Genomic DNA, 16,268 nt, shown 5'->3' with positions numbered 1-16,268 from the left:
TAAGGGAGGGGCACCTGGGCAGCTCAGCTGATCGGGTGTCTGACTCTTGATTTTGGCTCAGGACATGATCTCAGGGTCATGGGATCCAGCCTCGTGTTGGGCTCCGCACTCAGCAGGGAGCTGCTTGGGATTCTCCCTCTGCCGCTCCTGCTGTGTGTGTGCGCGTGCGCACTCTCTCAAATCTTAAAAAAAAAAAAAAAAAAGAACAAGGGAAAGTACTAGAAGTGCCTTGAAAACCACCACTCCTTATATCAAGAGGTACCATGTAGAGGCTTTTACAACTTTGTGGAAAGGAAAAAATGAGTTCTATTTGGAGCTCTTCTTTGCAGCACATTTATAACATTGGCTCAGGATGTATGGAGTGGCACAATAATGATATCACTGTGGTCTAATAAAGACTTTTAGGGGCATCTTCTTTAGAGTATTCCAATAGTTTCTCTTGACGAATAATACATGTATTAAACTAAAAAACAATATCTATACCTGTACTGGTGTGTGAGGACTGCTGCCGTAACAAAATACTGTAGATTGAGGGGCTGAAACAATAGACATTTATATTTTCGTGATTCTAGAGACGAGAAGTCCAAGATGAGGGTGGGGAGTCAGCAGGGTCTATTTCTTCTGCAGCTTCTCTCCTTGGCTTGCAGATGGCTGTCTTCTCCCTGGGTCTTCGCAGACCTTCCCTCCATGTGTTCCAGGGTCCTCATCTCTTTTTTTTTTTCCCCTTAAGATTTTATTTACTTATTTGACAGAGAGAGAGAGGGGCAGGCAGAGGGAGAGGGAGAAGTGGGTCAGCCACTGAGCAGGGAGCCCGAAGTGGGGCTCGATCCTAGGATCCCGGGACCATGACCAAAGCTGAAGGCAGACGTTCAACCCACTGAGCCACTCAGGCGCCCCACTCATCTCCTCTTCTTATAAAGATCCCAGTCCTATTGGACTAGGGCCTAAGTGCCTTAATGACCTCATTTTACCTGTCACCTCTTGAAACACCCTATCTCCCTGTATTATTGTAATACACACAATCCAGTCACATTCTGAGGTACTTACTGAGATTGAGGACTTCAACATATGAATACGGGGGGGGGGGGACCCAATTCAACCCATCACCACATCTCTATCTACATTTATATCTCCATCTCTACCGATCTCATCATCTGTGGGTCTTATTTGAGTCTGAAATAATAACCCTTCCCAATCCTAATGGAGGACAATAACAGGATTCCTATCTAATTTCCCACCTTAATTAGCATGTGGCCTGTTAGCACAAATTTATTAGGAATGAGCATTCTCACAGCCAACCATGAGGCGGTTCCCAGACTCCTGAGACCGGCCACTCCATCAGTGCCGGGGAGGCTGAGCACCTCAGGGTAAGTCACCAAGCTCCTGGCCGGCTGTCAAAGCCTGTGCAGATGTCAGATCTGAAAAGGCACACTGTGGGCAGCAAGAAAGAGGCTTGCACTGGAAAACATGCCTCTGGTCTCCATTCTTCGGTTCTCTCTGAGGCGGACTAACGGCGGACACTTGTCAGTATGCAGGAGGTGCAGATGTGAATGTGGGGCAATGATTTGCTCCCTTTAAGGAAGCAGCCTGGGTGAAACTAGACCGTGGAGGATTTTCTTTTCTTTTTTCTTCTTTTTAAGGAATCCAGTTTATCCAAGAATTTGGCATCTTCCCATACACCTCCCTTCCTCCCTTCCTGCCTCCTTCTTTCCTTTGCTTCCTGTCTCCTTCTCTCAATTATTCATACAGTGAGGGCCTGCTCTATATAAGGCACTCTGCTTAAGGTCCTGTGGGGGATAGAAAGGTGACTCAGAGGTGCTCTCTGCCTTGCATGTTGTGTTCTGATAACCGCATCCTCGATCTCATTCGGGTTATGCTTTCAGGGAAACCTGAACGGCATCTTGGCTAACAGTGTGTAGATCTCTGCCCCCTCCATGTCCCTCCCCCCACCCCCCCCCCCCCCCCCCCCCCCCCCCCCCCCCCGTGAAATTGGCAGGACTCTTAGGTCAGCCCCTGGCCACCTTCTCACACCTCCTCCCTCTCAGCCAGTGCCCGAGGAAGCTCCTGACCCCTCTGGGCCTGTGGTGATTACCATGCTGTCTTGCCTCCCAGGCTGCTTTATTTTCCTCTTTTTCTCAGCTGTTCCTTTGGATTCCTCCCACTTCTTCCTCTTCTCGTTTTCTTGATTCACATTGATCATCTCCGATGAGCCAGCTTCGTGTGAAAACATGAAGGTTCTAATGATCTGCTTCCTCTCTGCCCACTGTTATTTATTCCAGGGAACACAGATATCTTCAAGAACTCCCTCCTGGGAGCCAAGGGTAAAAAGAAGGCATCATTTGTCCCTTTCCACAACCCTCATCCTATCTGAAAGTTATTTCTCAACCACTGAACAGTGGGTGGTATACTTGTTTTCTAAAGTCAGGAGTGGGAAGGTCATGAAGGGTAAAAGATGAACTTCCACAGTGTGATTGAAACCTTATCTGCAGGTTATAAAGTGTTGAGATTCATCTCTGGAGTAGAATCCAAAATAAGCACATATTCTACTTAAAACTTAATTTAGCTGGGAAGAAGTGGTCAGACCTTTTTTTTTTTTTTTAAAAAAAAAAAAAAAAACAGACACAGCCAGAATATGTGTTCTCTCCACACTTGCCAACCCCTGGGAAGACCACCTCCCTCCTCTCCTGCTAATCAGATCCATGCCCTGGGCAAAGTCCTACTCGGTGAGGGCTGCTTGGGCATCCCTGAGCTCCTTGTGGTCCAGCCTCTGTCTAAGCCAACTTCATACCCCAGCAACAAGCAGAGACCAGTATCTGATAGGGACTCAATTGAAATATGGGGAATGAATCCAAGAACTTTCTCTAGCCTTCTGCAATTACTCCCCTGCTTAACTCTAGCATATTTAGTGTCTGTACCACTCATTTGAACACCGATGCACCTCTGACTTGTTAATTAGCCCCTTTAAGACTGAATGCTTTGTCCTTCCCACACAGATTGCCAGCTTCCTGGGGAGAAGGACAGTGCTTCATTCCCCCCCCATGTTTCTATTGCCTAGTACAGAGATGGTGCTCACAGATAATGTTGATTGAAACACTTTTCCTTTTTGCTTGACAGCAATGTCTGTTGGGAACCAGGTTTGGAAAACTGATTTTTTTTTTAATTTTATTTTATTATGTTAGTCACCATACATTACATCATTAGTTTTATTTTGTTTTTTTTTTTTTTAAGATTTTATTTGACAGAGACACAGCGAGAGAGGGAACACAAGCATTGGGAGAGGGAGAAGCAGGCTTCCCGCCTAGCAGGGAGCCTGATGCAAGGCTCGATCCCAGGACCCTGGGATCATGACCTGAGCTAAAGGCAGACGCTTAACGACTGAGCCACCCAGGTGCCCCATACATCGTTAGTTTTTGATGTAGTGATCCATGATTCATTGTTTGAGTATAACACCCAGTGCTCCATGTAATACATGCCCACCTTAATACCCATCACCAGACTAACCCACCCCCCATCCCCCTCCCCTCTAAAACCCTCAGTTTGTTTCTCAGAGTCCATAGTTTCTCATGGTTCGTCTCCCCCTCCAATTTCCCCCCTCATTTTTCCCTTCCTGATATATTTTTTTTAAGCATAATGTATTATTTGTTTCAGAGGTATAGGTCTGTGAATCAACAGTCTTACACAATTCACAGCGCTCACCATAGCACATACCCTCCCCAATGTCTATCACCCAGCCACCCCATCCCTCCCACCCCCCTCCCCTCCAGCAACCCTCAGTTTGTTTCCTGAGATTAAGAATTCCTCATATCAGTGAGATCATGATACTTGTCTTTCTCTGATTGACTTATTTCGCTTAGCATAATACCCTCTAGTTCCATCCACGTTGTTGAAAATGGCAAGATTTCATTTTTTGATGGCTGCATAATATTCCATTGTGTGTGTGTGTGTGTGTACACACACACACACACACACACATATGCCACATCTTCTTTATCCGTTCATCTGTTGATGGACATCTGGGCTCTTTCCATAGTTTGGCTACTGTGGACATTGCTGCTATAAACATTGGGGTGCAGGTGCCCCTTCAGATCACTACATTTGTATCTTTGGGGTAAATACCCAGTAGTGCAATTGTTGGGTCGTAGGGTAGCTCTATTTTCGACTTTTTGAGGAACCTCCATACTGTTTTCCAGAGTGGCTGCACAAGCTTGCTTGGAAAACTGATTTTGCAGAAGCCACAATTTTATTGTAAGTACATCTACAAAAGGAGTCTGGCTTCCATGCATTTCAAATGGAGAGATCAAATGTTATCAACCAATCGGTGCTTAGTTTTGTTCAATCACGTTTATTGAGCAGTTGCTTTGCACCTGACACTGAACCACACGATGTTTCTGCCTCACATGGATTCAAAGTCAAGAGAGGTGTTTTGCTGCCCACCCCCTGAGCAGGACATAGTATTTGTCATCACCGGCTGGCCACAGATGACTGGCAGGCAGTGTACATGGTTCCAGACACCTGGCCTGGACCTTCTGGGTGGTGACGGGCACCTGCTGCTCACCTAGTGTAGCCCCCTTCTGGGTGGTGCTGAATTGCTGTCTCTTCCCCTCTCCTTGGTCCTCCTCTGAGATCCAGAATAGATTTTACAGAAAGTTAGCTGATTTGACTCCCAAAAAGTCTGCACTGTGGTTTTTCAGGAAACTTCAAACTTAGCATCTTAAGGAATAACGTGTACAGGGGAAATGAACTCTGACAAGGCTAATAACAGGGATTTCAAGTAGTGTCTTAGGAAGCCAGTCGCAGAGTATTCACGTGTTATCTCACTGGCATGTTCTGTGGCAGGAGCACCCCCACTCTGCCCTCCCCCAGTCCCAACTGTTGTGCTACACCAAGATTTGGTGTGAGTCTGGGCCGAGCCCCCCTTTATGAGCTGCCCTCCAGCCTCTGTTACAGCAGGAGTCTGCTGAAAGTGATCCTTGCCTACCATTCGCACACAAAGGCTGGGAGCTCTACCAGCCTGCTCTTCGGTGCAGTTGCAAACCCGCGTCAGCGCGGGCTGAGCGACCCAGGCTTTCACCTGAAAATGAGTGGGGAGGGGTCTTGACGAGCCCTGGAGACCTCCCGGAGTGGGGCGGGGAGGGAGCTGACAGCCCGAGTGGATGGAGACCGCTGGTCCCCGGGGATCAGCTCGCGATTAGCTGCTTCTTGGAGGCTCCCCGCGCCAATTGAGCATCCTGCCTGTGGTCCAGAGGGTGCTGGCGGCGCATCTTGCGGTATGCCTGCGTGCATTTGAGCCATCGCCCAGAGGCGAGCCCGCATTCAGACACGGTGGACCGGCGCGGGCAGGGCTGCGTGCAGGCAGTGCGACGCTCAGCTTTAGGCGTCTGCAAAAGCCTCCCGACTGCATGGATTTGGCTGTTTAATGAGCCAAGGTGACTGCCCGGGAAGATTTGCGAGCCTGATCCGCACTCCAGCCGCTGTGACAACTTCGGGGCTGGCTGTTTACTTCTCTCGGTGCCCGGGACTCTGGTCTGCACCGCAGCCACACCTGCCACTCGCCCGGCGCTGAAGTCAGCCGCGAGGACTCCACTGACGGCATCCCTGGGAAGGGAGAGCAAGGAGGGGTTAAGAGACGAGCAGAAACCCCCCCGACTGCTCAACCTCTCGTGACTGCCTGTGTTCTGGGGTTCTGAGAGGGACCGTGCGCTGCCCGGGGAAGCAATGCAAGTCTCCATAGCCTGCACAGAGCACAATTTGAAGAGCCGGAATGGTGAGGACCGACTTCTGAGCAAGCAGAGCTCCACCGCCCCCAATGTGGTGAACGCAGCCCGGGCCAAATTCCGCACGGTCGCTATCATCGCGCGCAGCCTGGGGACCTTCACCCCTCAGCATCACATTTCTCTCAAAGAGTCCACCGCAAAGCAGACTGGCATGAAATATAGGTATGGATGTCAGATTCTCTCTGCCCGGGCTTTCTGTGTGCTATACAGGTGCAGTGGGGACAGTTCATGGGTCTTGGAAAGTGACTTACCCATGGGTCGGGTGGGTTGCCTAATTTAGAATTCTCTTGTGTCTCTAAAATAGTTCCTTAGGAGAGGGGATACCCAAAGTGGTTGTGCTGTGTGTGTAGTATGTTTTTTTTTTTTTTTTTTTTAATGCAGCCCATTTTGTATATTCTGAAGTGCTGGGAACACCTTAAGGGCTGTATGAATTCCAGTCTGCGCAGAGTAACACAACTGCTAGAAGCTGGTATTGAGATCAGGGTAGCCTTTCAACCGCAAATGTGTTGGTCCTATTTTATGGCACAGACTGTAGTTTCTGTGATTATACTATTCAAATTAGTCTCCCATCTAGTACTGCATTCTGATTTATCTTTCGAAAGACCAAGGCAACAAATTCTATGCAAGCTCTTAAGGAAGTTTTGTTGCAGGAAGAAACACCCATAAAGGTAAATTAGATTGAACACTGACGTCTTTGAATCTAAATTACAGCTTGAAATAAAATGGAGAACTTCTTGTGAAATACGGAGAAAAAGTTAATTGTTTTAGTATGAGTTTCCTCATACATTTTTAAGCTGCTCTTCCTCTAGGTTGTTTTCCATAGTTGGCAACCTTCCTGGTAATAGTTGATGTTCTCCTTAATAAAGAATGACTTAAATCTGATAAGTAGAAAATTTCATTATTCAATTATGTGACTCCTGCCTTCTCATTCTATCTGCTTTGCACTGAGCCTTCCTGGCTTTATTTCTTTAAACTGACTGTGCTTTCATCTCAAAATCTTTACAGATCTAGAGGAGAGAAGCTAATGGTGCATCTTCCAAAGGCTTTGGTTATTCCGGTGGGCAGATAGGATTTTTGTCAATTATTTACATTTAACTATTCCTCATCTTTGTTAGGAACCACGTTTTAGAATGGAAGGAACTTGATGCAATTAAAATAATGCACCCCTAAGACTTCCCGTGTGGGGTTTCTGAAAGACGGATTTAAACCAATTTCTATGAAAGTTACCTTTGCAAAAGTTTCTTTGTAGAGTTATAGGACAGCTTCTCATTGCTGTTGTTTTGATAGATTTCTGTGCATTAAGAAAGAAAGCTGTGTGTGTGTGTGTGGGCGGGGGGGGGGGGCACCTAAAGCTTTTTGCCCCAACTGCAGTACTATGTGAGCAGCCCGACTCCAGGCAACTCTGCTATTCCCAGTATTTCCACGGTGGCGAGTGGGGCCGCACAGGGACAGTTTGCTAACTGAGGCTGCAGTGTCCAGTGCATTGGCCTTTCGTATTGCTGCTTGTGTGGCGCACACCCACCCCTGCCCCACGGACATGGCGCTGCTCTGTGTGCAGTTGGGTGCTGCGAGGGAGACAAGCTGCTGCCTTCGTCACAGGGCCCCTAGGAATGGGCCACTCAGAGATAAGGCAGATCACAGAGGTGCTTGAAGTGTGGCTGCCCATGTACTAGCAGCACCTTGAGCTTTTCGTAAACCAGAAGAAATAAAAAGTAACGCCCTTCATTTCTTGTGGCAGAGTTTCATAGTTGCTTATGCGTCATTGTGTTGGAAGAGTTTGGCTTTGTGAGGATTTTTCGAAGGCAGGAGATTTCCATTAAGGTTTTTCTAGTAATATTTACAGCTCAGCTCCAATTGGAGAATAATTGTCTGTCTTTACAAAAGCTCAATGTGAAAGTAAGATTCACTTGGGCATCTTTCATTACTGGCAACTAAGGACAGCTCTTTTCTGACAAGTTAGCCATCTGTGGTTTTTCAGTTTTCTTTGAGTCATTTGTTGTTATGGATAGGACAAGATTCTCTATCCCCTTGTATTCGGAACCATTTTACCTATGCCAGGCAGGTGGTTTTGTGCATGTGCGAGTGTGACTTAACCCCTCTCTTCTTCAAATTCCACTCAGAGTGCCTTTAGGAAAGAGACTATGAGATTACGCCAAATGTATACTAAGACTTTCTTAGGGTTGGAGAGAGAGAGAGGGTGGGAGGGAGAGAGGGACTAGCTCTACAGTTTATAAAATATGATAGAAGTATTTTTATTAGCTGAATTATCCTTTTCTTTGACCTTAATGTCACTAAAATATCATGTGTTATTATAACAAATAGCAAAAATTAAAAAATGGCTAATTGTGTTTACAATACCTTTCTAATCCTTGAAAATGGTTTCTATAGGCATAGCTTAATCTGGGATCCATGAACTCTCTAGGAGATTTAAAAAAAAACAGGTTTTTTCGTACATCTTTTTCTTAAGGGGAGGGCTCGTAGCTTTCATCAGAATTTGAAAATGTCTGCTATTCACTTTTCTTTTTTGTCAAAAAGCAGTGTATAGAGTGAAGAGGAATTTTAGTCAACAAATATTTATTGAGCATCTGTTCTGTATGAGGAACCCTGATAGAACTGGTTTCACAAAGGTGCAGAAAGCAGATGAGGTTTGGGGCTTACATTCAGGTTGGGGAAGCAGACCACAAATAGGAAAATAAATAATAATGCTCTATTAGGAGACATTCTTAGGAAGGCTATATTTGGGGAGGGTGATGGTCATGCCTGGGCTACCTCAGCTTCTCCATTCTGAGGCTACCATCTCTGCTTCAGTTCCAGAATTATGGTTGCATCTTGGGGCATGAGGAATTGTGCCCAGATCGGCCACCTATTTGCCAACTCAGGGACTTCTTTCAGGTTCCAACCCAGCTGGGTAAGGTGCTACCTGGCCATTGAGGACCTATTTACTATAACCCTGATAAATGAGTAGAATGCCTTCTACTCGTTTAATGCCTTATAATTTTTAAAGCCCAATTCTTATCATAACCCATGATTACCATCTGTTAATTAGGAGCTCATGAACTTGGGATTTTAGGAAGAATTAATATACACTTGTGTGAAGCATCTGAATTTTGCAAGAATAAAATACTCAAAGCCACTGTTACCCTCACATTGCCATTGTGCAAAAATCTTGCATAAAGTTAGCTACTGTTTCAAGGCTAAGGATGAAAAAAAAGTCCACTAGAGAAATCTCTTCAAATGCTACTTTCAGCCTGAGAGAACAGGATTCCACCTAACGTTTATCCTGGGGACTAGCCTGTATGTAAATAACATGAGACTATTTCATTTCTTATAGTTTTTACACTTGTGCTTTGTTAATGCATGAGAGTTCCTTTAGTTTTGTGTGTGTTTTTAATCTGAGTTCAGCACACTGTTTTAGAGTTTGATGTATACTCTGTAACCGTACATGATATATATAGACTCATACATACCTCTCATCCTAAGAAAGCGAAATCACTGAGAATAGAAGATAAATCAGATTTGTTTTGTTGTTGCTGCTGATTTGGTTGGTTGGGTGTCTTTTTTAAAATAACTTTCTCGAAGGATCCTACTCCTAGTATTTGACATGGTCTCAGAGCTTATGTCATTCAGAATTGAGCACATTTGTACTGATAAACTACCCATCCCCTTTCTAAAATTGTTACTTTAGTCCTAGAACAATTTGAATATTGATGGACCCAATTTCATCTAGAAAAATCTTACCTGTAACATATACATCCATGTCAATAAAACATTGTGCTGTAATGTTACATAAAACAGGCTTTGAAACTCTTAAGAGAATTCTTCACAAGAATTAATTTGTTGAGCAATAATCTTTAAATCCCACTTTAAAAAGTTATTTTTTTCCAGTTGTTTAGGTTAGTCACATTTTACCATTTTTGTCACTTAAAATTTTTTTTGAAATAATTATAGATTCACAGGAATTTGCAAAAAAAAAAAAATAGAAAATTTGTGTACCCTTAATCCAGTTTTCTCTAGTGGTACCATCTTCTAAACTATAGCACAACATCAAAAGTGGTAAACTGATATTTGTACTATCCTCAGAATTCAGATTTTTACCAGTTACACATGTAGTCATACGTGTGTATGTTTATATGTCTACGCAATTTTATCACATGTAGAAGTTTGTGTAACCACCACTACAATGAGGAGTCCAAATTATTCCATCACCGCGAGGCTCCCTCATGCTACCCCTTTACAACCACATCCATATACGCCTCCATTCCCTAGTCTTTGGCAATCACTACTCTGATCTAGCTCCATAATTTTCTTGTTTCAAGAGCATTTATATAAATGGAATCATACAGTTTGTAATCTTTTGGGATTTTTTTCACTCAGTATAATTCTCTTCAGACCCATCTGAATTGTTGTGCGTCTCAATAGTTCATTCCTTTTATTGCTGAGTAGTATTCCATGGTAGGGATGTTTTGGTTTGTCCTTTGGTGGATGAATGGCTTAAAAAAATCAGGTTTTTGTCATTCTTATTTTTAGCATGAATTAGATAACTTCAGATTACAACATCATCCTCAAATTCCTTCAGTGCTTTTCAGTAGCTTAGGGAATACAATCCAAACTACCTAACATGGCACCTGAGGTCCTTCATGGTGTGGCTTCCATTAGTTTTTCTTTTTTTTTTTTTTAAGATTTTATTTATTTATTTGAGAGGGAGAATGAGAGAGAGAGCACATGAGAGGGGGGAGGGTCAGAGGGAGAAGCAGACTCCCTGCCGAGCAGGGAGCCCGATGCGGGACTCGATCCAGGGACTCCAGGATCATGACCTGAGCCGAAGGCAGTCGCTTAACCAACTGAGCCACCCAGGCGCCCTCCATTAGTTTTTCTAATGGCCACTCTGTTCTCATCTTTCCTCTGATGACCACATGCTTCATCAGAAGTACCTACTTGAGGACCTGTCATAGTACCCTGAACCTTCTTGTTTTCTTATGCTTCTGTATCATTTTCCATTCTCATCCTTCTACTCTAGAATTCTCCTACCTCACTTGGTCAGGCAAACTCCTCCTATGCATCCTCCAAGACCCAACTCTAGCATAACCTTCTCAGTGAAACCTTCCCCGGCTCCACTCCATATAGCATTAAATAAGTGCTCTTTAATGCCTCCACTACAACTGGTTCTTATTTCTGTTATGGAGATTATTGATTGCATAGTATTGCTATTATCTATTTGCATCTGTGTCTTCCCCATTAGTCTGTGAGCAGCTTGAGTTTTGGAGTTTATTCATCTCTGTAACCCCAGAGTCTAACCTGGCACTTAGCACACGATAATGACTCGAGAAATGCTTAGACAATGAATGGCTACACCTGTGGGACACTATGTTAAATGCTGGGCATCCGAAGTGAGTAGATTGTCTCGAGTATTTACAGTTTGGTGTGACTAGCTATCTACACAAGAAGCCTGCATATGTTAGTGATACAAAGAATAATTGTTGCTATAGTTTGAGGAGACCTCATTCAGCAGGGGCTACGGGAGTCAGGGAGAGGTCACATGAGAAAAGCCAGTGAAGCTTGGTATTGAGGAAGGAGAAACATCAATATGAGCAGAGAGAGGAGGAGAAGAGTAGGCTGCAGCAGGGGTGGGCAGCATGTCCCAGAGACTATGCATGCACTGGTGAGAAATAATGGAACAGGGCAGAGGGTTCATGCAGGGAAGTGGGGGGAGGGAGAGCATCTTGTAGAGGTAAAGAGGGGTCAGGTTATTGCACCTTGGAGGCCAGGGCAACCCATTTAGACATCAGGTGAACATCAGCAATGGAGGTTGCTGATTTTTGAACAGGTTGTCTGGTTAAAGTTCTGTTAAGAAAGGATTAACCTGGCAGCTCCAAAAAAAAAAAAAAAAAAAAAATTGAGGGGTTGTAAATGTGAAGTAAGAGAATTGAATTTCATAGCATTCTCTACTTTCCTGCAGAGAATCAAGACTACAGGGAAGACTCAGACCAGATGCCTTTCCCATGCCATTCCTTTCACAGCCTCTTTATTAAAGCACACGTGTCCTCTACCGTTCTTTACCTCCCACGAATGGTGGGCAGATTTTGAATCAAAGCAATTGAAGTGAAAGATCAATCTTGTCAGCCAATTACGTAAAAGGTACTGAGTGTGTGTGTGTGTGTGTGTGCACGCACGCGTACGGGTAAAAGTGGGAGGAAATAGGTGGGCTGAAGGGTGGGGGGGGGAGAGAAGAGCCAGCTCTGTGGCTGTGTTTCAAATAGAAATATTTGATTTCAGTCCAGAGAAGAGAGCAGCTTGGTTATTTAGAATGCCAGATATATATCTATATAGATATATAGATATCTATAGATAGATATATATCTATATAGATATCTATATAGATATATAGATATATATTATATATATTATATACATAGAATACCATTGTCGTTTCCACTGACACCCATGGGTGTGGGCTTTCCTCTCTTCCTCAAAGCAAAATGGTGAGAATGGGGAGGTGGAGAAACCTTCCTGAAAATTAGTTGCTGATTCAGTCTCATAGAGTTTATTCCACCTCTGCAAGGCAGCAGTCAGAAGTCTGGCATCCATGGGATGGTGAGAAAATGGTAGGAGGGGAGGCAGCCTCCCGGAAGTTGTTAGGCAAACGTTGTTCCAGTTCTATAGCTCTGTGTGCATGTGTGTGTGCGCACGCGCGTGTGTGTGTGCGTGCATGCATATGCAGCACATTCAAGTGAAGGAATCTCTCCCAAGTGTTTCCAGAAACAGCTCATCTTCCAGCTGTAATCTTCAATTGGGTTGTTAGATGAAGTGTCTAACCCCAATCCACTCACCTCTTTGGAAGTGCATTCGTTTTCTAGAAATCCTTTCTTTAAAAAAAAAAAAGTTCTGCAAATACTTGAACTTGTAGTAATTTGAGAAATGTTCTGAGAGGAGGAAAAAATCCCATTACATTCAAAAGGGAAATCAGATTCATAAATTTGACTTTGAGTTTTCAAATTCATCTCTTCAAATTTATGATCTGTCATTAGTAAATTCACGAACAAAATGGGATTTAGGTCTAGTGAATCTGATCAAAATACAGAACTCTTGTTTTTTTGTTTTTTTAATTCAAAACTTCCTTTAAGAGCGAAAACCCCTGCTTGAGAAGAATTGAATCCACAGGCATCGACTCCTACTTTTCTTTACAGGACTGTCAAAGCCATTCTGATAGTCATTAGACATGATAAAAAAGGATTCAGTGTTGCAAATTGATCACTGTATGTTTAAAAAATATTTTGGTCACCAGTTTTCCACTCTTTTCAGAACTAGAAAATAAAAGTGATAGAGACTGAAGAGCTCAAGGCAAAAGTCTTAAAAATTTCCATTTCAATATTAAGAATTTGTAATTCTATGTGATTGCTGGAAATAAGTGAGTTAGTAGTGGATATTAGCACTGAAGGAACTTTAGATGCCATCTAGTTCAGTCCTATTATTTTATACAGAATGGCCAGTTCCTTGATCAGAGTTACTCAAGGAGCTGATGGGAGGGTCAAGGCCAAACTCAGGTCTCCTGACTTCAGGAGCAGGATTTTCCTGCAGCTGCTTGGTTATGCCCCATTTTTCTTTTTCTTTTTTTAAAGATTTTATTTATTTATTTAACAGAGAGACAGTGAGAGAAGGAACACAAGCAAGGGGAGTGGGAGAGGGAGAAGCAGGCTTCCCGCCGAGCAGGGAGCCCGACGCGGGGCTCGATCCTAGGACCCTAAGATCATGACCTGAGCCGAAGGCAGACACCTAATGACTGAGCCACCCAGGCGCCTGCCCCATTTTTCAACATAGAAAGAAGCACAGTATATAAATGCTTCTAGAAAGGACAATTCTCTTCTATACATATGCATAGTTTGCAGTTGAAACTTCTCTCTAGAAGAAGCAAAGCCCTGCTGTGCAATGGAGAGCGCCAGATCAGTTTCTTCATCTTATAGAGTTGTGAGGACCCCAGAGAAGCCCTGTGGTACGTGTTCTGAAGCTGGACAAAAATTAAGTTCCAGATGGTCGTGTGCTCAGTGTCACCGTTTCTAAAGAACTGGTGTCTCAGAAAGAGATCAAAAAGCACGGGCACAGATGATAGGATGGTGCTCCATGTCAACCCCAGATGTGAAACGCTCATTTGGACGTTCAGTACCGAACATACCTGACTCTCCGCCATGCTTTTTGAGATTACTTTGAAAGTCCGCTCCTGAGAGTCAGAATCAAAATACGCTTAAAAATCCTCATTGCAGGATGATTTTCGGTTACTCAGATTGGAAACCAAAACAGAAGCCCAGCAGTGATTCTTGGAATTGGCAACTAGGGAGGACTCTGAGAGCCCTCGCCCAGGCCATCTGGTCCAGCCCTCATGAGAAATCTGTCCTGTTTTTCCAGTGTGTGCTGTGTGGCAGCTACTTGTAAAGGCCCCTAAAGAAATATTGTGTAATCTCCTTTCACGGCAGTCATGAAAAAAATTTGGCTCTTCTTTCTAAGAATTAGAATCATTCATTAAGCTCTGAAATCTTCCAAGGAAGCAATAAAGTGAGGGTTTTGAGAACTCTTGTCTGTTGTCTGGACCCTAACAATCCAGTTAGGTTGGGAAATGAAGACAGAATGAGGAGCAGGGTAGCAAGGGCGCAGTGGTGAGGCAAGGGGAAGCACCCAGGGGCCTCCTGGAGGATCCCAGCCTCCTGTTGACACCTGGGGAGGGAAGAGATTCCTCCCCATTCTGGTCCAGCACCTGCTTACCTGGCCTGACTGTTCTGTTGCTAGAATCATCTAGGAGTAAAAAAAAAAAAAAAAAAAAAAATGACTATGACAAAAATCCTTCTTGCAATCGATTCGGCTCCTCTCATGGTGCACTGGAAGCTTCTTGGCCTGTCTTCTGTTGAACAGAAAATGAGCTAGCTATAATTTCCTGCTTTGTACATCTCCCTGTACTTGAAAACCATTACTAATGCTCAGCCTTCTAATTTTCAGGATGGTTCCCATTTTTTCCTCCTAGGTTTCATTTTCTGAATCCCTACCGTAATTACGACTCTCATGTACAGCCTCTGTACAATGACTACATCTCCTTGAAGTCATCCAGAGCTGGATGCAATTCCAAGTAAAGGCCTAGACTTTTCAGTGCAGGATAGCAAGGTCACCTAATAACAGAATTTTGCATTTTGTACTTTGTGGCTCCTTCCTTCATGACCAAAGCACATCTGTCCCTTTGTTTGCATTTCATGGCCATGCTTACTGTTTTTAGGGGGAAAAATCATTTTTAGCATTTTGAACTAATCTTTGAAAAAACTGCTGTGAAATAGTTTTTAAAATTCTAACCCATTAGAATCATGGAGGATGACTAGGCTGATACACAGCAACTCTTACAAGATCATCAGCTCTAAAGGTAACAATGGTAACTTAAGTATGAAAAGGGCAAATCTGATAAACAGGTTTCAGTGGTAGTTGGGTAACCAAATAGAAAAACTAACAGCTTATAGTATAACTAATATGCCTTTTGATATACTCTCACAGAGAAGAATTTTTTAAAAAATCTTGCAGGTTTAAAGATCAAGGCAACTGTACAGGACTATTGTTATTAAGCAGAAAAGGTTTTTTTGTATTGGTAATTAACATCTTCCAAGAGAGTGCCCCTGAAGGGATTCAGCCGCAGGAAATTCCAAGCACAGTGTTCTCCATGATGAGTTTGTATCTACTAGAAGGCCCATCTGGTTGAACAGAGCTCTTATATAAGAAAAGCGTACTTTTTCCTGAAGAACATATGCTAATAAAGCACACTCTTTTTCATTTCTTTGAAATTAATTTCTACTTTAAACTTGGTTTTTATGTTACTGGGTTTTTGTTGTTAGAATCTTTGGCCTGAGACCACGGCAACAAGCTGGTTTATAAAAATCGACTGTGTAAATAACACAGCTTTACCGAATGCTACTCCTCTCTCAACTCGAGAACTAGCAAAGAATTCCTCTGAGTCATTTTGATGGAAATAGGCCTTTTGACTCACTATTACTCCATTTCCTACCTCCACATGCCCAAGCACCTCTGCATTATGGAGTCTTTGCATTTACTGAAAAGACTGGAAATGCTCAGAAAAAGTCTTTGATTTCAGAGGGTTTTCCTATTGCTGCAAAACATACTTGTTCCGTTTTAAAAGAAGATCTATGAACTACTTTAAGAGAAAGCGGGAGTTGGGAAATCTGTGGTCTGAGGTACAACTTCTCTCTCAACAATGGCTTCTCTTCCATTTGCAAAGAAGTTTCAGATTTCAGTTTCACTCAAATACAGTTTCTCCAAAAGCCATCTTCTGAAATCAGGAGGCCCGATCTTAGTCCCCGAAAGCACGGGATCGCTCCTTACCCAGAAAAGCAAGTGTATGCTTGCCTGAGGACTTCAGATTCCAGCAGCTCTTCCCCACAGGCTTCAGCAGGACCTTCTGTGGTCCTGTTTCAAACAGAGAGGTGATTTTGAAGGGAAACAGCAAGTATGCTT

General features: G+C 43.6%; 1 protein-coding gene across 5 annotated transcripts in view; it reads left to right on the top strand.

The window, feature by feature from the left end:
* The window catches only part of KCNAB1 (potassium voltage-gated channel subfamily A regulatory beta subunit 1), a 399,097-nt gene that overhangs the window by 138,763 nt on the left and 244,066 nt on the right, over positions 1-16,268 (top strand). For 2 of the 5 annotated variants that reach the window (XM_021702563.2, XM_021702561.2), the window contains exon 1: positions 5,716-5,936. The exons of the other annotated variants lie outside the window; for them this stretch is intronic. In XM_021702563.2, coding sequence (XP_021558238.1) covers positions 5,716-5,936 — 221 coding nt within the window. Of the gene's footprint in view, positions 1-5,715; positions 5,937-16,268 lie in introns of those variants that run through there. 5 annotated transcript variants of the gene reach the window in all.

Source organism: Neomonachus schauinslandi, chromosome 1 (assembly GCF_002201575.2).
Source record: "Neomonachus schauinslandi chromosome 1, ASM220157v2, whole genome shotgun sequence".
NCBI lineage: Eukaryota > Metazoa > Chordata > Mammalia > Carnivora > Phocidae > Neomonachus > Neomonachus schauinslandi.
Note: the sequence above shows the minus strand (reverse complement) of the source record. Positions and strands in the feature narration are given on the sequence as shown.